The 12,667-nt window shown below is 43.5% G+C and overlaps 1 protein-coding gene across 1 annotated transcript; it reads right to left on the bottom strand.

Moving 5' to 3' along the window:
• Positions 1-1,283: 1,283 nt before the first annotated feature.
• On the bottom strand, positions 1,284-5,939 carry LOC114284611 (uncharacterized). The gene is made up of 9 exons (XM_082914208.1): positions 5,534-5,939; positions 4,219-4,283; positions 4,077-4,138; positions 2,768-3,971; positions 2,520-2,642; positions 2,306-2,434; positions 2,125-2,220; positions 1,806-2,005; positions 1,284-1,729 (listed from the first exon to the last, which is right to left on the bottom strand). The coding sequence occupies exons 1-5, from the start codon at positions 5,700-5,702 to the stop codon at positions 2,580-2,582; spliced, it is 1,563 nt and encodes a 520-aa protein (XP_082770334.1). The 5' UTR covers positions 5,703-5,939; the 3' UTR covers positions 1,284-1,729; positions 1,806-2,005; positions 2,125-2,220; positions 2,306-2,434; positions 2,520-2,579.
• Positions 5,940-12,667: the final 6,728 nt, after the last annotated feature.

Raw genomic sequence — 12,667 nt, 5'->3', positions numbered from 1 at the left:
AATTGTGGTCTAGAGGCCAAAATTTGCCTGAAAGCCTGTCGTCCCCATCGTTGCTGCCCAACTCTGCCGCTGCCGACGTACTTCGGACAACACCAGAAGATAAAGTTGGGGAGGAAGGCTTGAGAGAGGAGGGGAATCATTGTAGGTGTCGAAAATCCAAGAGTCTATGCAGAAATCAAGGAAGAAAACTCTCAAACTACTATTTCAAATATAAGAAATTTAGATCTACACTCTAAAATTGTAGACCTATACTTTAGGAGTGTAGATCTACACTTTAGTAATGTAAAAGGAGTTGTCGAATTATCGTCGGAGCACCGCTGGAAATCTCCTAGAGAGAGAAGCTCTACTCTCACTCTCTTGAACTTTTTTTTTTATATATAATTTGAGTTGATTATGCTGCATTGTATACTTCATTTGTCAAGTAATGGGAAATAATTTTTAAAAAAAGAGGACCTCAGTGCCACCAGTGTATAGAGAAGGCAAGATGTACACAGCTTTACCCAACATGATTGAGTCATAGTTATTACACACGAAGGCCTTTCTCCCTTTATGAGCAAATTGAACATGCAATAATGAGAAGGATGGGATCAGGTCCGTTGGCTTTGATTCTTTATTCTGTCTTATCTCTTTCTCTTCAAAGTACAAGTCTTATACTTCAAGATTGGTAGAAGAACCAAGAGAATAGGATTCTTTAATTGTGAAGCTAGGACTGTGATTTCGTCCAAGGAAATTCTTCCATTTTACCTGTTTCATCATGACTGACTTGGAAAATAAATCTAATTGGGCTTTTGGTTATCAAGCTAAACCATGACATAAAGAATGCTGTTAAAATCAATCACCTTTTAGAAGAATTGAATCTTCTAGTATCATCTTATTTCTTTTAATTGCAGAAGCATTCCGATAAGTATACACACAACAATCCTCAAGTGCATAGGGGTGGCTTTATTTTTTGCAGCTACATGCGTTTGTTCACCCATTTAAAAAAAAATATATATATATATGTCTACATATTTTGTCAAATTTTTGTTAATTATACCAATAGACTAAATAACAACTTCATTTACACTTTGACTAAGCAATTTTGTTTTACCTTTATCATCTTTCAAGTTAATTACATGCCTAGTGAGCTTACTTCAAGAAGTTTAAAGCTACAGTGTCTAAAGTCAGGATAGTGGTATCACGATTCTTTCTACATGTAAACACTACAAAATAATATATATATATATATATAAATCACAAAAAATTCTGTTCAAGGGGTAAAAAACACAGAGTACATAACTTCATAAAACTGAAATGATGCAGACTTAAAAGAATGAAAAAATTTATTGCATGTCTTTGTAGATGAATACACACAAATACAATAGTTACCTCAACTACTACAAAGTTGGAGCGTTGTGTATGAAATGGAAAGTAAATAAATTAAACAAGCAAATATAATTCAATAAAAAATTGAACAAGAAGAAGACAATAACACTTCGCCTAAGCCACTTTCCTTGCGCAACACTTGGGTGTGTGGATGTTGTGAAAATTTGGCTCCTTTGGAATGGTTAAAGGCCTTTTTCCCCGTGACAATGACCTGGAAACAGAAGAAGTAGCAGCTTTATTTGCATGGCTAATATCACTATGGCTTGGCTCTCCTGCTTCCTCAGACCTCGAAGCTGTTGATGATATTTCCTTTATCACAGTGTGTTGTTTACCATAAGCCATTGCCTTCTTCGTTGAAGCAACCCTGAAAAAGTGTATAGCTAAATAAGTCTTATGGAGAATTTTTCATAAAACAATACTAAACCAAGAGTAGTACTCACCCTTTGGGACTAATAAACTGTTCATGCTGTGAAGATGACTTCGTCTTTCTTAAGCTGTTTTCTGATTGTTGACTATTAACATCCCTGCCATATTCAAGTCTGAAGGTTATTGGTTTAGGTTCTTGTTGTGTTGATTTGGAACATCTCTGTGGGGTTATGTTTGGATATGCTTGTCCTTCTGAAGCTGTTCGACTCTGTTTCTGCAAATTACAAGATAAAGAATTTTTTCAGGAAATCTTAAACTTTTGAACCTTACAATAACAGAGAGGAATTTAAAAGTGTATAAATAAGTAAACAACTAAAAATGAAGATGACTTACAGGTTCATCCTTTTTATAATTTTTCTGTAATTCATTTCCACTGCTTTCATTTGTATCGTGATTGCACTTTCTTTGTTCGAGGCACTTGTCATTTCTCTGCGATCAAATGCAAATTATCTGGCTTCAGTATTATTCATTCCATGATAAATACAAGAAATAATCCCCACAAGAAAATGCTCACTTGGATTTCATTCCTATGCTTTTTGTGCAAACTTCTGCTTGGGAGCATTGTGGCTGCTGCAATTTCCTTATGTGGAACTAGTGCTTGCATTTTCCTCTCCAATTTTGCTTCCTTAAGAATTCCTCTCTCCTAAAAAATCATCAGTTCTATTAGATGTGACAAGCAAGAACATATTTTTTTTGTACATATTTAATTTGGGAAAGACACGACTTACATCAGTCCTTAGCCTGAAAGGCTTGGGATTTGTGGGTTTTGGTTTTTTATACTTCACCCCTTAAGCACCAATGGCATCTACAGTGAGCCTTTCTTTCAAATTTTTGTCCTGTGTTTGGTTAACCTACATTAATTTCAAAAGTATAAGATAATCAAAATAATGAGATGATGCAACCATCTAATATGAAACAGAAAATTATATGTGATAAAGTTCTTGTTATTCTAAAACACAAGAGAAAGAAATAGAACCTTTTTAGTAATTTCATTTGTCTCCTGCTTGCGAAATATTTTTTTTCCAGAACTAGCCTCACACCTGTTACCATCAGAGGCCAAAGCATTTTCTTTGTCATCACTGTAGGCATTTTCTTTGTCATCGCCGTCCACTGCTTCACCTTCATGTCCTATTACTCCTAAATTTTCAGATTTCGTGTTGTGGTCTTCTGGGCTTTCTCTCTTCTCTGAACTTGCTTTTGTTTTTCTTTCCTTGTCAATTCCTTCACTGCTCTCATTGCCCCCTTCAGAGTTTTCTTCAAATTTGAGGAAATCATTTTCTTCCAAACTCCCTTCTTTAGAGTTTGATGAGGTGTTCATTTCGCTTCTTGAGGCATCTAACAACACCATGTCTGAATTCTTTGTTAGTGGAACTACCTCTAAGAAAGTAACGACTTCTTCTCGAGTAGAAGTTATGGTATACAAATTTCCTGATGTTTTTTTAGTTGACAACCATTCCTCACATACATTTCCTTCAGTAATCCTTGAACTACCTAATACCAAGCTATCCCTTGATTTTATGTCAATCTCCATGCCACTTAAGTCATTTTCAACTGTTTCTGTGGGCATAGAGTTGCAAGGTTTATTTCCCTTCTTGATACATCTTAAAGATTTATTTCCCTTCTCCTTGCAATTTGGAGGCCCAAACAATTCCTTGGCCTTGCTTTTGTCCTTGTAGGCACTTAGTTTTCTTCTTGAAGGATTCAAAGGCAATGATTTGTCATGATCGCGTCTAATGTCCTTTGATGACTTGTTAGAATACCCCAATATACGCTTCCTTTGACTGGTTATCTCAAGCCTCTTCATCCCTTCACAAATCTTCGTTAAAGGAGTACGCAATTCCGATGAAGTTTTTATGCTGATGACTTTCTTTGGGGACTGGAAGACCAAAGCCTTTGCTACTGTTCTATTATTTGGTTCTGCAATGCTTGTTGGCTTCGGGTTCTGAACACTTCGAAAGGAGTTTGGACTCGGAAGGCAATTTTTGTTCCTAGGAGTAGTTAAGTACTTGGCTGCAACTTGCTTGACCTTGGGATTTGGGGTTGAACTAAGCTTGGAAAGAGGCTTAACTTTCCCTCTTGCATCAACCATTTTCTGAGAAAATGAAGAAATCACTGCTAATCTTGATATTCTAGACTTTGAAGGTTTTGCTGGAACTGAAAGTGGGCATTTCTCATTCACACTAAAAGATCAAGTAAAGTGTTAATTGAAAATTAAAATTACCTAGACCACAGGAAAAAAAATGACAAAAATTCAAATTCATCCATTTAAAAGCTTTTTTTAGTACCTAGAAGCCTTTTTGTTTAGTGCTTTGTGAAGTCGGATATTGGGACTCCTGGCTGCCATGACCTGTTTGAATCAATGTATCAAACTCTAGATTATAACCTATCAACTACACCATTTAACAAAAAGGACAACATATAACCAACCCGAAGAACAAAGTTTTTGGAAATTGCTTTAGGGTCGATTTCCTCTTCATGCTTTTGATCACATCCTGAGACATAATTGAAGAGACGAGTCACACAAGGTATTAAGGATTGTTTATTTGGAAAATACTAGATGCATATCCAAGCCAACGGTTGTTATTTTCAGACTACAGAGAACATATAGAGGGTAATTGGCACATTTTGGCTTGAAAATCCAAATTTTATATAACGAAGGAAATGCAACAAGAAAGATCAAACATTGTAACTTTTACGCATACATACCACAAGAAAAAATGGGTAATCAGACCTATCCATAAGCTTTTGGAATAATATGTGTGTGTGTGTGTGTCTCTAGATCTAGAGCAAAAAAGTAAAGCTATAGCCTTTAAAAGATGCAACACCTCATTAACAAATTTCTCTACTAAATTTAAAAAATGAAAAAATAAAAAGAAAAAGAAAAAAAGAGAGTTAAAAAAATAAAAAGTTCAAGGGTGATGAGAACCAGGTTAATTTAAATAAGAATTTGAAAAGGAGAAAGAAAAAAGAGTTAAATGTAAAATACAACCTAAATTTATCCATGATTCAAACACAGCCTAATAAAAGCTCATATTCATAACCTTGGTGCAGATTGGTAAGGGAAAGTGAAAATCAAAGAAAAAGAAAGCCCATTTCTTTTAAGGAGGAGGGGGGCTGTTTGGGCTTATGGGGCCCAGTACGGGTTTCGTTTCGATAATTCGAACCATTCATTTTGTCGAGCATTTCATGTTTTTTATTAACAAAAAAAAAAAGATTAATCTGATAATTACAACTTGTTCAATTTATTATTTTTTTATCAAAAAAATGTGTTCAAAAAGTGCCCATTTCTTGTTCAATTTATTGTGTTCATTTTTAAAAACACAATTGCCATTCATTTTTTTTAGTAAAAACACGATAAATTGAACAAGTTACAATTATTTTATCAACCTATTTTTTTTGTGAATGAAATATACGAAGGGTCTAACAAAATGAATGATTCAGATTATTGAAATGGGCCTGTGATGAGCGCCACGCCCAAACAGCCCCTCCAATACAGATTTTGGAACGGAGGGAATCCTCATATTCAGATAAAAGCAGAGCTAACTAAACAAAAGAATGATTAACTAAACAAACAAACCAATCAGTAGACATGAAAGCAGAGCTGTGACATAGATTAGTACATACACACATGAATCAAAATCAAACCCTCAATAAGAAAAACACAAAGTAAAAAATAAATAAATAAACAAAATCAGGAAATCAAGTGAATGATGTGGGTGGGGATGAGGAAACAAACACGTACCGACACGCAGACAGAACCAGTAACGATCGTCGGGAGGATAGGGATCGGAGGAGGCTGTGAAGTCCACGAACTTGGGCGCTTCAATCTTCTCGTATAACTCCTCCTCCTCCTCCCCACCACCTCCATCTTCTTCAATATTGATGATCGACAATTGGGGTTTCTCCTCCATTTCTTTCGATGAGAGGGAGAGAGAGAGAATTTTAAACACCTGACAAAGTTCTCTGTAAGTAGCCGTTACAAAGTTCTCTCATCTTCAGAAGGAAGTTGCAGATAACAGAATCTAGGGGCATATCTGTAATTTCACTTTTCCCCTAAAGCTAAAGGAATTGATGCTTCCCCTGTTTATTATTGCTGCCTTTTATCATTTGAAACATAAGTATGCAATTAGGGCTGTGAGCAACCCATGAGTTTTGATTTAACAATTTATGAAGTTTTAGGGGTTGTTTAGGGTGTCCTAAATAAGCGTACTTTTTGACTTTTTGGGCTAAAAAATTGAGGAAAAAAATATGGTTATTTGGAATAACTTTTTGACTTTTTATGAAAAAATGTGTATTAAAAAATTGTATAAATTAGTGTATAAGAGAAGATTGTGAGGAAATAGGCAGTACGGTGAGGAAATAGGTAGACAGCGTGCGCAGAGTGTACTTGGGATATGATTCCCTACTTTTCGGATATTGAATTAGAGGTGTTGTTTGGCCCATGGGAGCCCACCATGGGTCCCGTTTTGTAAATCAAAACCGTTAATGTGTAGAACTCGTCGAGTACTATATGTTTGTAAAAAATCACGTTAATCGAATATCGAGAGTTATCTGATCGAATTAGTTTTTTTTCAACCATTAACTATAACACTATCCATTTTATAAATTTTAACTGATTTGATCATATATTTACCTGAGAGGGAGATTTTATGAGCTGGAAATGGGCCGAGGTAAAGGTCGAGCAAGTTAGAGGCCCAAGGGTGAGTTGGGCAGGGATAACCTGGGATTTGCTCGGAATTGGGGCTGCTCGGACCTTGGCCGAGCTACTTGTACCCGCACAGTTGGTAACCGTGCAACTTGCGTTGCTCGACCAAAGGCACGCACCGTTAGCTCGGCGGAGAAGCTTGTGCCAGAAGCCCGGCGGGAAGGCCTTTGGTTGACCGGTATGACCGATCTCAAGCTTGGCTTCGCCGGAGTGCAGCCGAGCACAGCTGGAAAGGAGCTCGGTTCTTGGAGCATTTGGGCATGAAGCACAGCATGGCCGTGGACAGCCTAGATGGTGCAGCCCGGCTGCCGAGCTCCCAGTAGAGTGGGCAGGCAGTTTGGTTAGGTGTTGTTCAGCAAGATTTGTGCTGACAGATGGGATAGTATTACCACGTGTCGAGAGATCACTGGGAGTAGATTTGGGACGCAGAGGGTATATAAGCATGTCTGCACCCCCCATACTGAGACAGACGAACATTTTTGTAAGAATCACTTACACTTAACTCTCTCCTCTCTCTCTATCCCAAGGTGTGTGCTAACTTGATTGTCGAAGGGATTTTCCGACCGCACACCGCCGGGTAGCTCATTGTCGTTGTGCTCGCAGGTGATCGGACAGAAACGGAGCTTGGAAGAAAGGAGTGCGGGCTTGCCGGAATATTTGCTCCCCGTACAATTGGCGCCGTCTGTGGGAAGATTTTCTAAACAAAACCTTATCTTCTAAGTTCATCTGATCGCCTTTCATGGCGAACAACGACGAGATACGGTTGTCCGTCATCGATAGAGCCACCTCGGAGTTTGCTCGACGAAGAGAAGGACATCCCACCATCCCTCCAATGGTGGACCTGGAGACATTCCCCGGAGGACAGTCTGGAGACGCGCGAGATAAGCGCGGAAGAAGTTATGGTCATTTACGGAGTCCAGACGGTCATTGGCGGCGAAGAGAATCGCATGCCAGACGTCTGGAACACAAGTTAAGAGACCAGGACGCCGTTATCCGGCGGATGGCGGCAGAGATAGAGAAGCTGAAACGGCATATCAAAGGGAAAGGTATAACTGGAGTGGGAGACCATAGTGAGCGCACCCAACCCCGCCGTTCAAGCAGTCAGAGTCAGCAACACACTCCGTCTATTTCTATAGAAGTTACAAGGTTGGTGATTCCGATGTGCATGTAGAGAAGTCCAGCGCGCAAGATAGCACTTACCAGCCCTCGCGTCCGGTGACAACATTGAGATACTCCTATTCTGCTCGTTCAGAGGATTTGCGGGCAGTCATGAAGGAACGAGCTCGCCGGCGGGAGGCTCAGAGGGTGCCGGCATTCCAGCGGCTATCCTATGGGGTTCACGCCAGCAAGGAGGTCGGAATGCCTCCACCCCGCCAAGCAGTGCCACTCCTTCTCGATACAGACTTGGCAAGGCTGAGCGCCACCCCATTCTCCCTGGAGATAGAAACAACATCGCTTCCGGCAGGCTTCCACCAGCCTAAGTTCACACTCTACGACAGAAAAACCGATCCCTACATGCATGTAAGCCACTTCCGACAGGTCATGGCCGGACATAAGCGGAATGACGCACTTATGTGCCTTATCTTCCAGTCAAGTTTAGGCGAACTGGGCTTGAAATGGTTCGAGAGGTTGCCAGAGGGAAGCATAGAAAGATGGCATCAGTTGGCCGAAGCCTTTGTGATGCGCTTCAGAACCAACACAAAAACACCGAAGAAAGTAGACCACCTACTGAGTGTTAGGATGGAACCGAGCGACACATTGAAGGTATACAACTCCAGATATTGGGAGACCTTCAACGAGATCTTGGATTGCCCGGTCAACCTTTCAATCACACAATACAAGCGTGGTCTCCCGGTCGGACATAGACTGCGAGACTCGCTTACCATGCACCAGCCGACATCCATGGGCCAGCTCATGCAACGCATCAATGAGCACATCCGAGTAGAGGATGATGTGTCAGCATCTATCGCGAAGGCGACTCCGGTAGCAGTAGACAAGAGGTCGGCTGGAAAAGTACACGCGGTCGGATAAGAGTCCAGCCGATCAAGTGACCGCGCTGAGGAATCGGACCGTGGCTCAAATCGCAAAAATCGGGGTAGAGGACGTCGTAATGACCGGGATAACTACCCCCGAGATGACGTAGCCGATGCAAATAGGAGATTAAAAGTAAGGACAGGCATCACCATGATCTTCAAGATTCCAATCTATCGCATACTTAGTGAAATCCGTGACGAGAAGTATGTCCAGTTTCCTGCTAAGTTAGGCGACGGACAGAAGGGCTTCAATTCGAGGTACCGTTGCACGTTTCACCGAAAGCGCGGCCACCAAACAGAGAACTGTTTGCCTTTGAGGCAACACTTGGAAGAGCTAGTCGCAGCCGGACACCTGGACCTCTACATTGATGGGGGCGTGAAGGCCAATCAAGCTCCGGTTGACCCGCAGGGACCGGATGACCGAGATGCGCCTCCACAAGGGGTTGTTAATGTCATCTACGGTGTGGTGGAGCCAGCGCGCGTCTATGAGCTCCGAGGTATGATCAAGAAGGCAGAACACATTAGGGAAGTTTTGTCGGTTCAGCCTGCGCTCAAGAGGGGAAAGACCGAAGTGAAAGATGTGATCAGTTTCTCCTCAAGGGACCTAGAGCGCATTCAGATGCCGTACAACGACACCCTAGTGGTTACACTCTGCGTCAAGGAATTTGATATCAAACGGATCTTGATCGATCAGGGAAGCTCGATCGAGATCATGTACTACGACGCTTTCAAACAGCTCAAGCTCCGAGATACGGATTTGGCCCCGGCAACTTCGCCACTAGTTAGTTTCAAGTCACAACCAGAGTGGCCTTTGGAAAAGATTATCCTGCCGATCAAAGCGGGATCTGTGATCAAACAAGTGGAGTTCTAGGTGTTACAGGTGCCATCTACCTATAATTTGATCCTTGGAAGGGGATGGCTTCACGCAATGCAAGCCGTGGCGTCAACCTATCATCAGATGATGAGATTCCCCTCGGCTATGGGGGCAATCGAGAAGATTTGGGGCGATCAAGTCATGTTGAAGCAATGCTTCGTGGCAGTCAACGGTAGCCGAGCTACCAAAGGCTTCGTCCAAATGATCAAGGGACCGGAGAACCGGGGAGTCCTTGACGACGTGGGCACTAAGGCCGAGGACAAAGCCGTCGAGGAATTGGTGGAAGTGCGCATTGATACAGAGCATCCGGACAAGTTTTTCTTGCTCGGCTCAAGCCTTACAGCCCAAGAAAGGATCGAGATGGTTGAGTTTTTGATGGCCAACATTGAAGTCTTCGCATGGTCGCCTTATGACATGCCCAGCCTCGATCCGAGTTTTATTTGCCATCATCTCAATGTCTTCTCCGGAGCCAAGCCGGTCATTCAGCGAACGAGGAGATCAGCGCTGCATCACGCCGAGGTAGTTGTGGAGGAAGTAAAGAACTTGCTTGAGGCGCGAGCAATTCAGGAAGTGCACTACCCTCGGTGGATTTCAAACACAGTCGTGGTGCCCAAGAAGAATGGGAAGTGGCGAGTTTGTGTCGACTACAAAACCGTCAACCGAGCTTGTCCGAAAGACAGCTTCCCTCTGCCTAGAATTGACCAGCTTGTGGATTTAACAGCTGGACATAGCAGGCTCATTTTTTTGGACGCCTACCGCAGCTATCTTCAGATTGCCATGCACGGCCCCGACCGCGAGATAACCTCTTTCACGACTCCAAGGGGACTTTTCTGCTACCGAGTCATGCCTTTTGGTTTGAAGGACGCCGGGGCAACTTTTCAAAGGATGGTGACCAAGATGTTCGCTCCGCTACTAGGCCGGACGATGGAGGCTTATAATGATGATGTGGTGGTTAAGAGCCGGCATCAAGCAGACCATTTGTCCGACTTGGCTGAGATGTTCGCCATTCTCAAAAAGCACAAACTACGCCTGAATACGTCTAAGTGTGCCTTCGGCATGGGATCTGAAAAATTTTGGGATTTCCTAGTCACGAACCGAGGTATCGAAGCAGACCCTACACAAATTCGAGCCGTACAAGAGTTAAAACAGCCTAGCTCGACTAAGGACGTGCAGCATCTGGCCGGAGTAGCCGCCGCGCTTAATCGATTTATAAGCCGGTCATCAGATCGCTGCCGCCCTTTCTTTCAAGCCTTGAAATCAAAGTTCTCATGGGATGAAGAGTGTGTCCGAGCTTTGGCCGAGCTCAAGGAGTATTTGTCTTCAGTGCCATTGTTGGTCACACCGGAGCCCGGAGAAGAACTCTACCTTTATCTGGCCGTATCGCAGCATGCAATCAGTGCCGTGCTTGTCCGGTCGGAAGAAATCAAACATCTACCCATCTTCTACGTCAGCAAAACCTTGCTACCGGCAGAGTCGAGGTACTTGCCGCTGGAAAAACTTGCATTAGCTTTGATGATGGCTTCAAGGAAGTTGACACACTATTTCCACGCACATACCATAATCATTCTGATCGAGTTCCGCCTCAAAGCTTTATTCGAGCAGACGGACTTCTCCGGTCGAATTCTTAAGTGGGCGGTCTAGTTGGGATAGTTTGATGTGAAGTTCCAGCCGCGCATTGCCATCAAGACCCAGACTTTGGCCGACTTTGTTGCTGAATTCTCACCTGGAACTCATCCGGTATGTCCGGTCGATATTGCCGCGACAAATGAAGAGGCGAATGCAGGCCCGACCGAAATACAACAGCTTGGCGGTGTTGGCGACGCGGAACTTGCGCGCCCCGCCGAAGCACCTTCAGTTAGTACGATACCACCGCCCGGCGATGCGATAACAGAGTTGGGTATCACTGACAAACCTGCTCTGTCTGGCACCGCATCACCACGGGGGGAAGAAGTGGAACCTCTCAGTACAAAGCCCGCGGTCGGCATCATACCGCAACCAAGCGATTCACCTACGGACTTAGGTATTACTGATCAACTTGCTGAGTCCGGCGTCGAATCGCCAAGAGGGGCTGAAGTGGAACAGCTTAGCACACAACTAGAAGCCGAACAGTCGAGCAACCGTGATCCCATCAACCTTCAAGCCTCTCAGAACCCCTCAGACTGTTGGAAGCTCTTCGTTGGGGAGATGTGAAAACTTTTTGTTGATGGGGCATCGAACCGTCACGGTGCCGGGCTAGGCGTAGTACTGATTTCGCCAGACGGTCTGACAATTGAACACTCTATCACCCTTGGCTTCCCAGCATCCAACAATGAGGCCGAGTACGAGGCGCTCTTGGCCGGTCTCAAGAGCGCGCTTCAGATGCAAGCATCCGAGCTAATGGTTTACAGTGATTCCCAGCTTGTGGTTAACCAAGTTTCTGGGGTTTACGAAGCAAAGGATGACAGAATGATGAAGTACCAAGCTCTGGTCAAGGACCAAATCAAGCGATTTTAGGCGATCCAGGTCCAACAGATTGGCCGCGAAGAAAACAGCCGAGCAGATGAGTTGGCCGGCCTTGCTTCAATGGTCGACAGCACATCTCGCAACCCTCTTTTGATTGAATTCCTTCCGAGGCCCAGCATTGAGGAAACCGGGCATACAGAAGTACACTGCGCCGAGCTAAGTCCTTCTTGGATGGACCCTATCATCATCTTTCTTAGAGAACAGACCCTTCCAGCCGACAAGAAGGAAGCACATAAAGTACGGGTGAAGTCAGAGCAGTTTTGGCTCTCTCCATCAGGCGCTTTATACAAGAAGTCTTTCACTGGTCCCTACTTGAAATGTGTGCACCCGAGCAGCGTGGAAGCCTTCCTGTACGAAGTTCACAAAGGTATCTGTGGCAGTCACATAGGGGGCTAGATATAGTGGGGCCGCTCTTAACAGCACCAGGCAACCGGAAGTTCTTTATCGCGGCCACAGACTACTTCACCAAATGGGTTGAAGCTGAGCCTTTGGTAACAATCAAGAAGAAAGACGTGAAGCGGTTTGTCTGGCAGAATGTGGTCACACGGTTTGACGTCCCCAAAATTCTGATCTCTGATAACGGCACCCAGTTTGACGATCGCCTATTCAGGGGGTTTTGTGAAGATTTAAAGATTGAATTCTACAACTCAACCCCGGCTTACCCGCAGTCTAACGGTCAAGCCGAAGCATCAAACAAGACAATTCTTGATGGGTTGGAGAAGAGGCTTGAGAAAGCCAAGGGAAAGTAGGCCGAGGAACTCC

The sequence above is a fragment of the Camellia sinensis genome, chromosome 2 (genome assembly GCF_055761805.1).
Source record: "Camellia sinensis isolate YWXY chromosome 2, ASM5576180v1, whole genome shotgun sequence".
NCBI classification, from domain to species: Eukaryota; Viridiplantae; Streptophyta; class Magnoliopsida; order Ericales; family Theaceae; genus Camellia; species Camellia sinensis.
The sequence above is the reverse complement of the archived record's forward strand: the minus strand, read 5'-3'. Positions and strand labels throughout refer to the sequence as shown.

Coding starts and splice junctions, on each gene's coding strand:
- LOC114284611 (XM_082914208.1), bottom strand. CDS start 5,702: ATGGAGGAGAAACCCCAATTGTCGATCATCAATATTGAAGAAGATGGA. Junction 4,284..5,533: donor CTGGTTCTGTCTGCGTGTCG/GTACGTGTTTGT, acceptor ATTATGTCTCAG/GATGTGATCAAAAGCATGAA. Junction 2,643..2,767: donor CAAATGAAATTACTAAAAAG/GTTCTATTTCTT, acceptor AAATTAATGTAG/GTTAACCAAACACAGGACAA.